General features: G+C 40.7%; 1 protein-coding gene across 1 annotated transcript in view; it reads right to left on the bottom strand.

Annotated features, from left to right (window-relative positions):
* alx4b (ALX homeobox 4b) overlaps nt 1-14,493 on the bottom strand; it is an 18,649-nt gene extending 4,156 nt beyond the window's left edge. Inside the window, exons 1-2 of the mRNA XM_020624368.1 lie at nt 14,104-14,493; nt 4,955-5,268 (exon numbers count right to left, since the gene is read on the bottom strand). Of these exons, the coding sequence (XP_020480024.1) occupies nt 4,955-5,268; nt 14,104-14,446 (657 nt within the window). The 5' untranslated portion in view covers nt 14,447-14,493. The remainder of the gene's footprint in view (nt 1-4,954; nt 5,269-14,103) is intronic.
* Nucleotides 14,494-18,004: the final 3,511 nt, after the last annotated feature.

Here is an 18,004-nt window from a genome sequence, read left to right as displayed (position 1 = left end):
TTTTACAAGCTGCAAAGAAAAGGAATCTTAATATTTACTGACAATGTTGTCACGCTGTATTCCTCTGTATACTGTTATATTTGTTTGCTCTGTATACACGATCGTGGAAAAGAGTCCCGTCTCTGTTGGTCTTCCTGAGGTTTCTTCCTTTTTTATCTGGTGAAGGATTTTTTCCAAGAGATTGTCAGATAGTATGCTGGTAAAGATTACCTAGACTTGTTGGCGCCAATACAACTGCCACTGCATATTGATTCTAGACAAATACCTGCCTTGTAGAGCATATCCATTAGTCAGCAGCACAACCATTAATTTAGTTTATTTTGTTCCACTTTAACTGGACATTACATTTATTTTATTTTTCTGCAAGTCAAGTGGTGGAAGTACTCATATCATTTACCTAAAGTAAAGGCAGCAATACCACAGTGTAAAAATACTTTGTTACAAGTCCTTCCTTAAAAATGTTACTTAAGTACAAAAATAATAGCATAAAACAAAGTCAAGTACCAAAAGTAAAAGCACTCATTATGCAGAATGGCACAATTCACATGAATGCATGTCATATTATTGGATTATAATTATTGTGTATACAATTTATTGTATTATTGTGTACATCACATTTAATGTTGCAGCTGGTAAAGGTGGACCTAATGTTAACTACGTAATATATTTGAAGGACATTGCATACTACTGGGTAGCTTGTGATTTTTCCACCAAGGATCAATAAAATCTTATGAGTAGTGAGTGCATAGTACTGTATTTCCTCTGGGTTGTAGAGAAGTCAAAGTATTTATTGGAAAATGGAAACACTCAAGTATCATACAGCTACCTCAAAACTGTACCTAAGTACAGTATTTGGGTAAATGTACTTGGTTACTTTCCACCTCTGATAGGAGTCATCTAATTTATTTCACCTTTCTACCCACGCATGTGTGTGTTCCTCAGCGAAATAATTTGTAGTTTATGTTGATCTTTTTTTCCTGGAGAATTTTCTCACATCTTTAAACAAGAGCACAGGAGAGCAGAGTCTCCACATGTTTATCTGTATCTATTTGTTGGTTGCCTGAATCTGATCCTCCCAAGAGGAAGGGGGAAAAACTTCTTCAAAGAGAAAAGAGAGAGTGATCCTGCTCTGACACAGAGGTTTGAGCTGGGATTGTGGGTTGATTCCCAGCCCAATCAGCTTGTGGTTTTCACAGTCTCTAAAATGTAGTTTCCCCTCAGTCAGCCTCTTCAAAGCCCCCATCATCTCTCTCTCTCCCTCTGTCCCTCTCACCATTTTTCTCAACTCAAACACAATGCAGTTTAGTGACAAAATGAGTAGTGTCACACAAAGATGTAAATTTTATAAGAGCGGAGTGTTTATGATATTGTAATTCCATAGGTTTTTCTTACGGGGCATGAATGCATTTTTAACAAATGAGATAAAATAATCTATAAGCACCATGTTGTGCATACAAATCTGTCTTTCTTTAGACGGGACAGAACTACTAGCTGGTTCATTTTCAAAGAGAAGACCATACATGGCCTCCTGTGATACATATAGCTGTTGCCTGTGTTGTAGCGAGAAGCTGACGTAAAGCTGTGTCGTCTGACTCTGACATTCCTCAGGTCAGCTGGTGAGACTAGAGGACTGCTCACCCTTGCAATGTGGTAAACTGATATCTGAAGTTGTGGCTGAACCCCAATGTCAAGGTGAGGGGTTGTTGCCCTTTGAATTATTTCATATGTTTGGAGTCTAAGTTATATTACCCCTGAGGATTTGTGACCTATTATTGTTTAAGGTTTGTCTTGTCTTTCCTTTGGTGGTTATTTGGGTATGTGAGCTCATAACATCACAGGTTTCCAGATATAATCCTCAATACAAAGAGCCCAGATTAGATCGATAAGTGTCAAATCTATGTGCAGTCTGAGTTTCTATAAGGTTATGACACTGTTTCAGTCTACCAGAGGTTAATTTAGTCCCAGTTTGTGTCTCTCATGTATTACCACTATATTTGGGTTACAGAGCAACTGTTTTGCTGAGAAATAGCAAGTATTTGGAAAAAAAGCAAAAAGAGACCTTTCAGTGGTGTTAAATGGCCGTTGCTGAATACTGTGTAGCTCTGTGACTCTAATGTAATGGTGATGCATGAGAGGCACAAACTGTGGCTAAGGTTATTGTTGTACAAGTATTTCAAAGCAGCCGTTTCCAAGCTGTCATCTTAATTGTGATGAATCAAGATAATACCACTTTCCTCCTCTACTCATCTTAATCCTTCTGTTTTACTCCCACCCCTCCCTTGAAGATCAGCCTCCTTTCACCCCCTCCAGCTCCCCACCCCACTGCCGACCCTTCTCTCCATGTCTCTCTCCTCCCTCCTACCTTTTAAGTCAGCGAGGGGAAGTGGGGATATTGGAAAGTGAGATGGGAGAATGCTCAAACTGGAGCTTGTTTTCATTTCATGTTTAATTTCCTGACGCCTAAGCCCTTGGCTTTCCACAGCTAACCTCTCTGACCTTTTGGAGGCATACAGACCAGAGCAGAGGACCAGGCATAGACATGCACACAGAAAACACACAAATTTACATACCATGTTATATAAAAAGAAAATCCAAAGCCAGTCCCAAACAAATGCATTCTTTAAACCTGGATGTTCTCTCAAACTTTCTGAAACCCTTTATAAACAAGTAAGCAGTGTCTGAGCAACGTATATGCCACTTGTCACGATTTCGGGTACTGAGTGTGTCATGTTTCACAGAGGGTTTGCTCTACATAGCTGTGCCTTTGAACTGCAGTAAGGAATGAGACCCAAGCCAAATAGTTTGTCAGAGGGATCATTCAGGGAACGTTATGAAGTCAGATGTGTCCTTTTCTGCTCCATGTCTCCTGTTCCCCAACTTATGAATGTCTAAGTTTGTTAGTAAGGATAGCTAGCGGTGGCTTTGCACAAGCAGAATCCCAATTAAGAAATAATTTTTATTGTTTCTCATAAGGAGCAACAGCGACCCATCCTTCTACTCTATGATATCCAAATGTATATGTACCAACTGCAAACACTCATCACCCTTAGATCTAGCAGACATCTGCAAGGAAGGTGTCTCAGAGCTCTTGGAGCTCAAAGTGCTTGGCAGTGATACAGTAATTGCTAAAGACACTGACAGCAGAAAGCAGCTTACAGAGCCATTAAAGAGCTTTATTTATGCTCCGGAGGCAACGGGCAGAGAGAGGAAGAGGGAGAGAGGGAGGGAACAGCTCAAAAAGTAGCTTTGAAGTCCAGCCATCTCACCTCATCGCTGTCATGCCAGACCACTGCAATTGATAGAGTGCCTGAGCAGTCACTCATACTTGGCCTCCTCTTCCATAAAAAGTAGGCAGTGTGGTGAAGTTCACGTCTGAGGTTGCGAGCCTATTGTACTAAATACACTAGTGGCAGGAGAAGTCATAGAGGTGATTATGGAGAACTGCAGCCGTGTTTATGAAGACGTTCATCATCTAACTAAGGCTGAAGCTGTAGGAACTTGACATTGGCATTTTGGTGGAAAACATCTGTACTCTGGATTTCAATGGCTGTTATTTCAGAGATGAAAAGGATTCTCCGATCGTTTGCCAAGCATCAAGTGCCCCTTGGTATTCAACAATTGGATATCCCTGGACTTTGTCTTGATGGACCTTCAGTTGAAATTGTGGGGTTTAGTGTTGATTGCGTGCATATTTAGGGTTTGATTTTAGAAGCATGGGTCAAATCTCACAGTGAGTCAACAGAGTCTGCTGTGTGCCTGTCAGATGAGGAAGTTAATTATATTCATCTGGGGGATAGATGGGTCTGTGTGAACACGGCATGAATGTGCTTATTTTACTGTACTACCACAAGAACCCGGCCAGGTTCTCTGTCCCTGACTATGTCTTGGACCACGCATGGAAATTGAAACTGGCATCTCAAAGTGTTTTTTATATCCTTGCCAAATAGCTTTGATGACTTTTCTTGTTTTCCATGTGTTTTCCCTTCCTGCTTCCAGAGCTGTGCAATGAAGTAGTTTGAACATGGCAGTGCTGGGGAGAAACCCTTGGCCTCTGACCTTTCTGCAGAGTCTGCTGCATGTAAAAGCTAAGAGCAGAGTATTCCCTTGTTCCACCCATCCCACTCTGATCTAAAACTGGCAGGCAGAAAGAGAGATGGAGAACAATAGGCCTTGCTGTCTGCTGTTCCAAACAATCTTTGTCAACATGCCAGTCTTAACTCTCCCAGCTCCCTCTGTCACATCCCTGAGTGATTATTAGCATGCAAACATGGATGATTGCACCAGTACAGCACAGCTCAGAGCTCATGGAGACTGTCCTCCCAAGAAGGAATGGCAGCAAGTGCCCCACAACAACATGAGTTTACAAGCCACAAAACCCTTTGATGGCTGAAGTCACTGTAGGGAGGAGGTCAGAACGGATGGGTGGGTCAACAAAACATTAGACTTACTGTAAATGATCATTTATTGTGACGACTCTACCATATGATGATGCTGTAGTATGTGCAATGTTCACCAGAGCACGTTATGTAAATTGCCTGAACTGGGAAACTTTTGTGTCCTGAGCCGTCTTCAGTTTCTTCTATCTGCCAAATACAAAAGTCAAAAAGTCTTTTCAATTGTTTGTTTTTTTAAGTATGATCTTGCTCGTTCCCAAACCAAAACCAAGTGTTTATTATTGTAACCGTGACAACAAAGCTTCCCTAACCTTAAGTAGTCAGTTTACTCCAAACCACAATGTTTTGCTTTCATTTTACCAGTAGGTCACAGAGAGACAGACAGGAAATGGGGACAGAGTGAGAGAGAGGGGGCAGCCCATGACAAATGTCCGTAGCCAGACCCGAACCGCAGACACTACACACACAGGATGCGTACATACTGTACACATTGTCCGCTAAAACCACTTGGCTATCTCAGTTTTTCCATGTGTAACCTGGCGTTATTCCTTCATGCTCACCTGCACACGAGCCTCTGTCAGGTCTGTCCTCAGTGCCAGCTGCTCACGGGCATAAACATCTGGGTAGTGCGTCTTCTGGAAAACTTTCTCCAACTCCTCAAGCTGGTAGCTGGTGAAAGTGGTGCGATTGCGTCTCTTCTTGCCTTTGTTGCTCTCAGCTTCGCTTTTGTCCAGAGGGCTGGAAAGGTCCGAGCCTGGTCGCTCGCTTGGGCCCTTCACGTCAGGCTCCTTTAGGTTCAGGTAGCTGCCTTCCATCCCAGGAGGGTCAACACTGGGGGGCAACTCGGACTCTGTCAGGCCGCTGTTGTCTTTGCCTGTATGTATGACATTAACACGTGGACAAAAAGAAATGTGGAAGGTCATGGTCTATTATATTTTCTTCTTTTAGGGAAATGCCACCAATTGGACACATGGAGTTTAGTTTATACTATGCAAACTATTCAGACTACGAAAAGAGTTGTGTGATGTTTACTATTCTATAACAATTTTGTGTCTGCATTACAAAATGAAGATATGGGATTGGAAAGAAGTGGGTGTAATGAAATGTAGGATTAAGGTTTTTTTTAGAACTTGACATTTGCTACAAATATAAAATCATGATATCTCAGCTTCTGCTCCATCAGTTTTGACCATTCAGGTTTTTATATTTATTATTATTATATCTCACATTAAATCCCAGGAGTATTGGAGTAACCCTTTAATCCTATGAAGTGACAACACTGCTAAAATAACCTTATAAAATATACAGGGGATTTCAAGGTTTCTATTACTTTTGGTTATAACAACACATTTAAGCAATTTTAGTTTTGGCTGTGCCATTTTAACAGTTTTCATGTGAAGCATGTAAAATTAGAAGCACCTTCACAATTGTGCAGTTTTTCATATAATACACACCCTATTCATACTGTGATACTATTTTCAAACAAGTTATAATATCCAACTTTCTTACTAAGATATGGCTGAATAAACTCCCGGTGCTTCACATTCATGTTAGTCAGTGTGTCTGCTCATCATCACATTACAACATTCACATAAAATGACATTTACTGTAAGCTCACATCACTTCTGTCATGTTTTTTAGGCTATAAAGGCCTTGTCTGGATGCAGCAAGTCTAAAAGTAGTCTTTTTCTGTTTGAAAGGTATGTCACTACACATTGACATGACCTGTGACACAACCCCTGAAGCCCAATCCCTAACATCCCTCAATCACACCACCTGAAATCCGAGCCACGCAAAAACCTATTTCCTTTTGCGCCGTGTATAGTGGCCCTTGTGTATAGGGACAACTGTGCTTATCCCACAGCCTGGCCCCTCAGATGTAAACAACATTGTGTTTGTCACCTTCCATTTCGAAAGCATCCATTTTGTGACAGACTTTGCTCTGTTCCTGTCAGCGCATGCTAGCCTTTTTGTTTCCCTTTAGAAGATGAAGAAAGCTGTCCTTTCTCCTTCAATAAACAAACAGCCATGTGAATAAATAAGCTGAAGGGCTCTGGTTGTAGGTCAGTGAGAATAGTGTGCTCTGTCAGCGTCTCTGTTTGTCTTTCCTACAAATGGGCACCATGTCGTAGTGGTATTGGTCTGAGACCACCTCGTAATGGTGTCCTCCATGTACAGGCTTGTTAGTCTGGTGCAACACAAGCATTTCCTTAGTCCAGAGAAATTTGTCTCTGAATTAGATCGAGTTGAGGATGATTAACATAATAGTTATGTACTTATGTGCATGCGTTTTACTTTGTCACGTTGCATTTTTGTTGAGTGATGTCAGTAATGGCCTCCTGTCATTCTCAGAAAGTCAGTGCACTGGGTGAAAGAGAGTTGACACCTTGTGGCACTAGTGACTCTGAACCAGTGTTTAGTGGTTTGTGAGATGACTGAATAGTTTTAGAGTGATGAAACTAGGCGGTGGTTGTCTGCAACATGCATGTTTATTTTCATGGATTAGTATGGCGCTGGCTAGAGCGTCCCACGATGAGATGTCAATAGTCATCCCTTGAAACTGCAGCAGCTCTCCCACACTCTCCAGCTCAGAGTTGCCTCGATCCTAATGGAACAACACCGCTCGCCCAGCTGGAGTTCACGACCTCGTATCACTGTGGCCCACCTGTCAGACTCTCTTAGAGTCTCCATGCAGACAGATGTTCTGACATCACCAACCCCTGCTCTGGCCTCTTATGCTCAAGCACTATGCAGTATTTTCATTTTACCCCTGGGCAGGAACATGGCTGCAATGTTAAAAAAGTAAGACGGGTCAACTCCAGGTTCCTGCTTGCTGTTAGCATCCGTGTGCAAAAATGCAGTTATGCCCCTGAGCAAGGTACATGTATACCCTGTTAGGCAAGGGTGCACATATGAGGGCATGGGAAACTGGTGATGGTTCAGCCCTATACAGAACTGTATCACCAACATTTTCACTGGAGTCTGCACTAACTTGAACAGTTCAACCCTAAAGGAATAGTTCAATATTTTGGAAAATGTGCTTATTTACTTTCTTACCCAGCTAAGATCAATGCAACCTGTTTGTCTGTATGATAAATATGTTACTGTGAGCAGCCAGTGAACTTAGAAACAACTAGCCTGGCTCTCTCCTAAATGATCAAAATCTGCCAAGCAGCACCTCTTAATCAGAGTACAAAAAGAACAGTTTGCTGTTTTATAGGTTATGTGCTGAACTCATTTAAGTTTTGAAAAAGCAGGAAGGTGCAGGTGCCCGCTGACACATAATCCCCAGAGGTTAGCTGTTGTCCTTTGTTTTCAGTTTTTGTGTGAAGCTGCCGACTGTAGCTTCAGAGTCTTTTCATCGAACTCTTGGCAAGAAAAAAAAAAAGTACCAACATGTCAAACTTTTGTTTTAAAAATCATAGCCTTGTATTGATGAATATCACCACAATTTACACTGGAGTAATTAGAAAATCTCTGCTTTAATCAACATCTTTTCTCTGTCTAGTCCTCCAAACTCTCATTTGTATGTCATGCTATCCACACAGAATCCTTTGCCACAAACATCTTCCAGTATTCCCACATGTCTCTTCTGCACATTGTTCTGGAGAACACAGCCATCACACATTGCTTTCTTTTGGGAGCCAAGATTCCATTCTATTGGCTCCAGTATTTTTTGGCATTCAGAGGAATGTGTTTTTATCTGTCGTTCTCATTTCAGTATTCATAAATGTATATGTAAATGCTCCAAATACAGTGGGCTGATTCTGCCATTTGCCCGATTTACTCTGTGACAAGCAGCAGACCTCTTCATTTAGGCAAGGTCAGATGTTTACTAGGGTCAGCAATTTAATCACTGCTGAAAACAGAAAGAAAACATCAAAGTGTAATTTAACTGGTTGTAAAGCAACAGGGCACCCTCTTGGTTTTTATGGAATGGGACAGGGAGGGTCAAGTGAAGCCAAATAAAAGAAACACTATAAATTAGTAACCTGGGGAAGGGTTAATGACCAAACACTAAATAGAGAAGGGAATGCTTTTAAACAGAGTGCTCTTAAATGTTCTCTCAGAGCTGACAGCATTCTGCCACAATGGCTCTCCACTTATCACACCTTATATGGACTAAATAGAGTCAAATATTCCATCGCTTTGGTCGTCACCAGGTGACTTTTAATTTTACATTCACTGTTGGCTCATAGACGTGCTCTGGGCTGGATTGTTTTTCCCCACAGCACAGTCTAAGGCCTGATGTTGACTGTCGTTTCCTCATTGGAAGGGAGGCTCCCAGATGTTCCTGAGGAGAGATCTATGCCAGTGGCTCATGTAGGAATGCAGATTCCCTGGGAAAGCAAAAATTCTTTCTGTTCTGCCTCAGCTCCTGATGAAATGACACAATCGTGAATTTACCGCTGTCACAATATCTTGGGCCATGGCTGTCACAAACTCGTATCAAAGTACAACAAAGAGTTTAGGATTTTATGGGTCTTGATAAAAACCTATGTTGGGAAAATCTTTAGTTTGAAATTGCAGTGAAATGCATGAACCAAAATTACAAGTTACACACTCATCATGTCATTTTTAAGTGCAGAGAGATGCTCATCCTCAAAGCATCAACTTCTTGTGGTCAAGTTAGAGTTAAGTGGTTATTCTAAACTCATTGATACAGTGATTGTATTGTGTGTACATTAAGTAAGATGTGGAACTTCAAATGAGAATTGAATTTAAATTAATTGTGATTATAAATGATCAGGCAATCACTCCTCTGTCACCGCTTCCTGTGTTCTGGTAGTCCAGTATAATAAAGAAGGCTTGTAGTGTAGCCATCGTCACCTGGTGATGAATTGGGTTACTTTTCACCATTGGCTTTTATTTAAAAAAAAAAAATCAGATGAGCAAAATGAGCTTCTCACTGCTGAAAGAAAACTGAGAAGAAACAAGAGCAGTCAGAAAGCGCACGTACCTCCAGCAAGGCACAACATTTACTCACGTAAATGGGTCCCTTGTGGAAAATAGGATCCAAAACACACAGTGTGTCCTAAAATACTTGATCTGGATCAGGTCTGGATCATCTTTTAGCATATGAAGACGCAACCCATGACTGTACAACAAAACGACAGTCCTCAGTGCAATACCTTGTAACTATACTTTTGTATATATCTGTATGGAAACCTGCATCTAAATTGCGTGTGTGTGTATATAATATATATTTTTATAAGTACTTTTTTTTTTTTTTTGCTTCTTTTTTGTACATTCTTTTTCTTTTCTTGTTCTCTGTCTTCTCTTATTTGCCTGTTTGCTCATTGCTTTATGGAAGAACATTGTCTGAGTCACATTCCTCATGTGTCCAAACACACCTGTTCAGTAAAGCTGATTCTGATTCTAAATTGGGTTTTCAGTTTTAACTTTAATTGGCAGTGAGAGCTGGATGAAATTTGCTACGGTAATAGACATTGCCACCATAACATAGGTGTGTCAAATTTGAAACAAAAAATAATTTTGATAACTTTTGATGGAGATATGATATATATACTTTTTAAAAATATTTTGCACATGTTAAAGATGGGATTTTTTTTTTGTTCTTTTTTTTTTTTACCTTGACCTATGACCTTTTCAGCCAAAATCCAATCACTCCACTCCACTGGTTGGTCCCCACCAGTGTCTCTACAAAGTATCCTGTTGATCCATCTAGCCGTAATCCATAATCCTGCTAACAAACACATGGAACTAAAAACATAACCTCCTTGGCAGAGGTAACTGTTTGTAATCATTGACCTAAAAGTGATATCATACTTTTGCCTCACTCAGTAGTTTTCCATTTGTATTGTGACTTGTCCGGCATTAAGTTTTTTTTTTTTTAGATACTGTAGTACTGTGTGGCCAGACTTGCATTATTCACCTGTTACTGAGGTTTAAATGTAAATTACAGCCCCAGTTATAAAAACTGAGGAATTAAAGGTAAAGATCCAGCACCAGCCTCACTAATGGTGCAGTTAAAAATGCATGGCAACTGGTGAAAAGTTCCAAATAATTTTTATAATCCAGCTTCCATGCACATCTCAGGCAGGAGATGGGGAGTCATTCACCTTCCCTGCACGCGAGGTGCCTGAGAGTAAAGGCCAAAACGAGCCATGTTAGCTGCACAACAGCATGAGGAAAAAATACATTTGACTGGTGATAACTGTAATTGAATTTTGAGAAAAATAATACAGCAAGTTCTTAGTTACCTATGTGTAAGCTGTCATTTCATTTCATGGTAGGTATGTTGCTGCTGCTTTACCTCCTGAGTCACACATTTTTATAAGCCATTACATTTAACTGGTCAGGACTTCAGCCTTTCAACATTCCCTCATTACACATTCTAATGTATTCTGGTTCACAGACACGTGTTAGCATGGTCACGGGTGTCACTCTGGCATTTGCCTATTGCTAACATTGACCAAATGTGTTAGTCATCAGCACATGCGTATCCTGTGACATCACTTCCCCGAGCCTTTTAACATGTATTTATAGTACTATATTTTGACAGGGTGCTTTTAAAATGCTGCCAGGACTTGTTTTGCTTTGCATACACTGAGAAATATGCTTTACATCTCGTGTGATGCTTTGACATCCCACTGACGGGAGGAGGGGTTGTTTGAAAGTACAAAGATTTACCATGCTGTATTTTATCAGTGTTATAATTTGACTCATGGTTACTTTGTGAAATGACAAAGATGATGAGGCACAAACGGCCTTCAGCGAGAAACCGAGTCACCACTAGCACTAGTATATCAGCAATGCAGCCCTATAAACTGATTTTTCAGCTTGAGCCATAGCCCCAGTTACTCTCTTTTAAATTTGTAAAGGACGTGTGAGAATGTTTTGCACATAGGCTTCACTTTCCAAAACTTTATACAGCAGTCAGCCTTTATTAAAGGTAAAACCTGAACTTAATTTAAATTATGAAAGAAAAATACATGCAAAGCCACAGTTCAGTAAAGTTACAAGCATGTAAACAGTCACACGTGTGCAGCTTTCCCAGAAACCCTCTCATTTCTCCTGAGTCTCTCAAATCATTACCCAATCTTGATGTCCATTTCTGACTCGTTGCTTATTTGTACAAGGTATTGTTGAATCGGGGTTATGTAAACCAGTCTCACTTTGTCATCTCAGGGACTCTCTGCAGCTTTGGAGATCTGATGTTTGGGGAGTATGAATAATAACTATAGGAGCCACTAATGCACATCTGCCTTAGATTAATGCAGACCTCTCCTGCAGTGCTGATCTGCATTCCTCTGTGCGCCATCAGCTCCGGGGGTTTTATTTCATTTATCGCTGTGTGAGCAGGTAGGCGGCTCCATCCCTGTCTCCGCTGTGGGACAGTCTCACTGATTAATATGCACTTAAATGAGCACACCCGCCAGCCTGAGCCACTTCTGTGCAGAAGCATGTTGGCTCATTCTTTCAGTGTCAATATTGTCTATTAATGAATATGATTTAAAGATCAGCTTGACTGAAAAACACTATTCTAAGATTTTAGAGAATAAACTAAAAATGTGGAATAGTTGAATATTATTTTCTGAATCCCTTTAAAGATTATACATTTTAATAATGTACCTGTATCATGGTAAAATCAGTGGCATTAGGAAAAAATGGTTAGCCAAAATGTTTTGATGTGGAAAATGAGGTGTGTATTATGCAGAATATGCAAAAATATGTAACATTATAATACTTAATTTTACCAGAATCTACTCAGTAAACCCACATTTTTTGCTTCTCATGATCATATGTTAAATGTAAAAATTAACATATCAAGTTTAGCAGATGGCAAAGACCTTTCGCCGTATTTTAGTGCATCTAAATGCTGTTTTGCATGTAAGGTCCTCTGTTGCAGCTGAGTTTGCCACACAGAAAACTCCCTTTGGGTTTGAGATGACTTTTGTCATCATGATGGAGATAAAGCATCATCATTGAGCAATATATCTCCCATTGAGGACCACACATAACAGGGCAAGCCTGTTGATGCCTGAGGCTTTGGCAAGACCCCAAAGTATCCTCCCCAGAGCCAGGATGCCTTCATCTGGCTGCATCATTTTCAGTAATAACATTGCACAGCTCTCCTCAAGGGAGGCTTGTTGCATTTAATGATGGCGCTTAAACGGTTATGTCCGTGTACTTGCCAGATCATTTGAGTGCAGGGGTGCTCCAATCTGTGGGAGCCATTGCTCCCAGACTCTGGAAAAAGTGACACTTCAGCCTAAAATAAAGCGTGACTACAGTCTTTCTCAGGAAAACAGATTACTTTGCACATTGCTGATGTATTTTGACACCGTGTGGTACTGTAGAAAAAATGGTTTTACTGCAAACCTAAATGTACTTGCTCACACAGAGCAGAATTGGGGCAGTTTAATTTTATTTGTTACTCCTAATAGTTAAACATAAGCTGCTTACACGCAATTAAGCATTAAATTAGATTAAATATACCTTAAGGTCGGGATAAGCTTCGATCAACATACGCCATTACAACATGTGTTTTTTTTAAAGGCTGGGCTGAAAATATATAGGCGCCAACGACAAAATAATATTCTTTAAATGTGCATTTTTAAGTAAACTATAATATGCAATTATTATGTGAAGTTCATTGTTGTATTTCCAGGATTCTGTCCTACCCTGTTGTCACACACTTAGCTGAGTCCATTTAAGAGGATTCTCTGTATTTTAACCGCCCACGTCTCATAAAAGGCCCAGTAAAACGGATTGCTTTCTTTAGACGCCTTTAAAATCAATTCGTTGTGCAACGAATTGTCGGGTTACACTGCAAAGTTGTAAAACTTTCTTTTTAAATTGTTGTTCCTCCGGATGTCAGACTTTAAATCAGCTTTATTATGGTCCACAGTCGGAGCTTGGCCTAAATGGGACTGTAGTCTGGCTGTGGAGGGGCAGAGCTGCGCCACTTTAGTTTATTTATCATTAAAGAATGATGTGCTGAAAATAAAAATAACGGAAGTCGCCTTAGAATTAGTCTCACCATGGCCCTGTGGGTGGCCTGGCTTGTTGGTGATATTTGAACATTAAAATCTCCAATTCATGACGTGCTCGTAATTGGTAAAGAGGACTCTGTGTGGACAATAACAGTGCACGATGAAAGCGGTGCAGCGGCGTTAGCAGGGATGAAATTAAATTTAGTGATGCGGGGGTATACAAGGGGAAACCATGATTTACAGCCATTTAACATTATTAGGAGAATAACCACAAAAAGGAAAACATCGATTTAAAGCCCTCTCAGTCAAAGCGCGCACGTCGTGTGTTGGAAATAACCTGCCAAACGCAATGCTGTAATTATGGCTCACCTTAAAACGCTTAACCCCACTCTGGATAATATTCAGTCTGATAGTTAAACTACTCACTGCGTGATTCTTGGTTTTTCTAAAGGTTCTGGGGGTTTTACGCTGAGGTGCGCCCAAAATGCCAAGTGCCACTTTCTGTTAGAAGCAGCTACACACACGGTCTGTTCGGTACAAGCAGAATGAGGCTGTGGCTGAGCTGCTGAGGTTTCTCTCTCTCTTCATCTTTGCCCTTCACTCGCAGACTTTCAGATACTGCATTTGACATTACAATACATTTCCGTTATTGCTTGCAAATGCCCCATCTTGTCACGCGCGTGCGTTAAATTCGGGGCCAATATTTTCCCGTCATATCGTCACTTTTTCGTGTGTCGGTGTGCACTCACCATAGCAGGGAATGAGCGTCCCGTTGTGTTCGCTGTCCGGACGCAGCTTGCTCCCTTCTGGTGGAGTTACGCACGTCGGCCGCTGCATGAAGAGCTGGTATTTGTTGAAAGCTCCCTCCTCAGCGCCATCCAATGACTGGCACTCCGGCTGGAAAGGGCTCCTGGACTTCTCTCCGTAAGCCTGCCCTTTACCCGGAATGAACGTGGGGCTGTATTTGGTTTCAGCGGTCTGGAAAGTCCTGAACGGGTTCGCCTGGTGGTCTCTGCCTTGCGCGTTAGACGGGCTATAATATGAATCCATCGATGTCATTTCGCAGTATGAGACGCACGTATCTGCGTTCATACCTAAAGTGTTATAATAAAAAATCTACACGGTTCTTCTTTCCCTCCCCTTCTCTACACAGTAGATATTCTCCTCAAATTCTCACGCACTGACAGCTCCCTGGCGCGCTCATGCACACACACACACGCACACACTGGTGCATCTGGCACTGGTTAAAAATGAAGCTGATGTTTTCCAGAGACTTCGGACTGAACAAATGCTAAAAGCCCCCTGAAGGTTTGTCGGGGTAAAGAGAAATGCCTTGCTCAAACTGGTCGGTAGCCTACAGTGTATCTGTCACACACACGCACACACACACACACGCACACACATCAGTCCGACCTTCAGCCTCCACATACATCTGAAGTAGCCTAGGCCCACACCGAGCTGCAGCCTGCACTATTATACAGCCAGGACTGGGAGGTCAAGCTCAGAAGGAGGAAAGTGGGGGTTTTACCAAACACATGCCATTAATGTAATTAGAGGATGAATATAATGACTTTGACTCCTGCTGTAGAACAACCTCCAACTTTTTAAAAGTAATTTATAGGCATTTTAATAGCGTTGTTTCTATTTGTGTCAGTCACACTTGCTTATTAGACTAACAGGTGTTTGTCAAAATCACATTTGTGTTTGCGCAGTTTTTTAAAGTGAAGTGTAAATATAGCGCACGGATCACGCAGGAGTTTGGAGCGCCTTAAGTCAGCCGACGATAAACATGACGTTTATCTAAATATTTCCTTGGTGTATTTGTTTTAGAGATCTGTATTAAACCAAACAACATTATCCGTTTGACCGGGAACTGACGTGAGAGGTCAGAGTCGGTCATTGCGGATAATGACGGAGAATTAGAGCTCATCATCACAAACAGCTTTCAGCACTGCCTCCTGAAAACGGGCTACTCTCCTTAATATTGAATTAATTACAGCCTAAACCATTAAGCCTGTGATGGCACTGAGATACATGGCTTCCCATGACTAGCACTTGGTAAGGGACGCGGTTTCAAGGAAACCTGGGCCTTCAGAAGCCCTCTCAAATCAGCTCCTTTATTAGGATATTATCGAGATTTATAGGTAATGGTTTAATATGACCTAACATCAATTTGATTAAATGAGAAAAACATATCTGACACAAGGGAAGCTTTTAATTAGTAGGCCTACAAGGCAATACATTTATATCTGGACTGAGTCCTAGACTATAACACTTGTACTTTATTTGTCATTTTAATTATAACGAAATGTTACGTATCCCTCACAGATTAGGAGCAATAATTAATCGGAGATGGCTAATTAAGGAAGAAGAGGAGGCTATTATTATTATTATTATTAAGCTATAATAATAGTTTAAAGGAATGAAACGAAATAATTATTCCCGTGTCTTAAATTGGATTAATTCAGTATAAACGCTAAAACTCGCTTCGCTTTTTCTTTTTTCTGTCTTCTTTCGTGACTTATAACATGAAGTCGGCCTCATCTAAACATCTCGTGCAGGAGGAGGTTTACATTTCTTAAAAACAAAAGGTAAAAATGAACCACAAGCGTTAAACATAATAAGGTTTATATTAAGCTGCAGGGTGGTTTGTAATCCTCCCCAGATGCAGTCATTTTCAGTGGGTCTATTTATTAGATGCATTGCGGTAAAGAGCTCGCATTTTGCAATTAGACATTTTAATTTCTGGGTTGCTGATCTGGGCTCAGTTCACGTCCTGTCTCTGCAGCGCAGGGACCAGTTCTCTGCCGTTATTCGTTAACGAGACATTTTTAGTTATTTGTTTTTTATGTTTCTGTATTTAATGTGGGAATAAATGAAAGCTGTGTGATCCGTGTGTTGTCGCGCTCAGTCCTGCCGTTTATTTATTAATGTCTCATATCGCGACAATATATTTTTCAACACATCTGGAAGCTTTTTGACGTCGACCACGTATCAGCATCATTATCCACAAAATGACTTGACACAAATATGGACACAAGAGAAACATGTAGGCTGTTTTCTTTGTATAATTCACCTTGTTTTCAAGGGCATTTTGTATAGCCTACATTTATATTTGTTATAATAGCAAATGAACATTTAAATCTCATTTAGTGTGGTTTATAATATTTTCTCAGTCTTATTAATAATTTTATCAACCATCAGTATATAGGTGAAGAGATTTATTTGTAATTCATTTATGAAGAGCTTAGTACAGACAGGTAAAATAAAAGAAAGTGGACACATATGCATTTGCATACACATGCTGAGTTTTGTGTGCTTACAAAAGCATTAGGTTCAGTTGTAAGAAATAATTGGAAGGTGTATATTCGGTTGCATCTCTTTGTGTGTGAGCCTTTGTTTCCTTTACACAGGTAACTGTTCAAGGGGAAAAATTTTAAGATATGTCACAAATGAAGAAACTCAAAATGAGAAATTCACATTTCACACAGCTAAACAAACAGCAGTGATAGACTTCTTCTCTGAGTGCATGCAAGCCTTCCTAATATAAACCATTCCACTGCCACAGGCTAAGGTCTCAGCTGTCACAGATATACATCACTCAGGCATGGCGTTCTCTCTAAAAGGTTTCCACTAAACTGCAACTTGTCTGTTTGACTTCCAGCAGGAACCATGTTCAGGTATTCGCTGCTGAGGGGCCGGGCTCTCCACTGATGCAGTAGTTCAGAGCCTGTCGGGTTTAAGTTGGCACAGGCCTCCTGTGTTTCGGCAACGGGGTCTCTGAAAACTTCTCTGGCTATGAGTTTCTTATACGAGAGGCGTGGCGGTGTGGCTAATGGGCTGGAGAACGTTCCCTAGGTTAGATTTATGTCTCAGCAATGCCATGTTCAGCTTGGCTGTGAGAAAGGCCAGGTGTGGGAGATGGGAAATACATAGTCTATATATTGTTGAGAACTATTTTTCCCAATCTTTCTTGCATGGAAACTTTATAAAACAGTGGTCGCATTGTGTAACATTTTAGTTTGCTTGTGCAGATGCTCTCATGTCACTTAGAAACAAAACACTTGGTTGAAACTGTAGTTGGACTTAAACATGTTTCCTTAGGTGCTTGTCCAGCTCAGAGATGGGAATTTTAAGTAACTGCTGTAGGTGAATGTTGGAAATTCATAAACCAGCAGAGCCCCCACAGCCTCACAGCTTGACTGCAGATCCAGTCTCATAGAGTCTCACTGTCATTTGTGTCAGTCTATTTTTGGGGGTGACATGGCTGCAGTAATCTGTGCTGCAACATATAGTACTGTAGTTCTTTATCTTCTGTGGCAGCAGGTCATAATTTAAATCTGGATTTAAAGTGAACACATACATGCATGATTTTTTTCACATTTAGTTTAGAAGCCAGTCAGTGGCCAGTGTGTTGTGGAAACTTGAAACCCCCACATATACTAAATGGACTTTTCAGTGAAGTGATATTTAAATATTCATAGATTCTGGATTTTTCAATGAAGCAGAAAACGTGACAGATTAACTCTAAAAGTGCGTACTTTTTGATAAATCAAGTGGAAAGAGAGGCAGGACATGGTGGCTCTTTGGGATGGATGGAGTGTGTTAAAAGCTGCCACAGGACTCAAATTCATTATTCCTTCTGCATTT

The sequence above is a fragment of the Monopterus albus genome, unplaced genomic scaffold, assembly GCF_001952655.1.
Source record: "Monopterus albus unplaced genomic scaffold, M_albus_1.0 scaffold7.1, whole genome shotgun sequence".
NCBI classification, from domain to species: domain Eukaryota; kingdom Metazoa; phylum Chordata; class Actinopteri; order Synbranchiformes; family Synbranchidae; genus Monopterus; species Monopterus albus.
The sequence above is the reverse complement of the archived record's forward strand: the minus strand, read 5'-3'. Positions and strand labels throughout refer to the sequence as shown.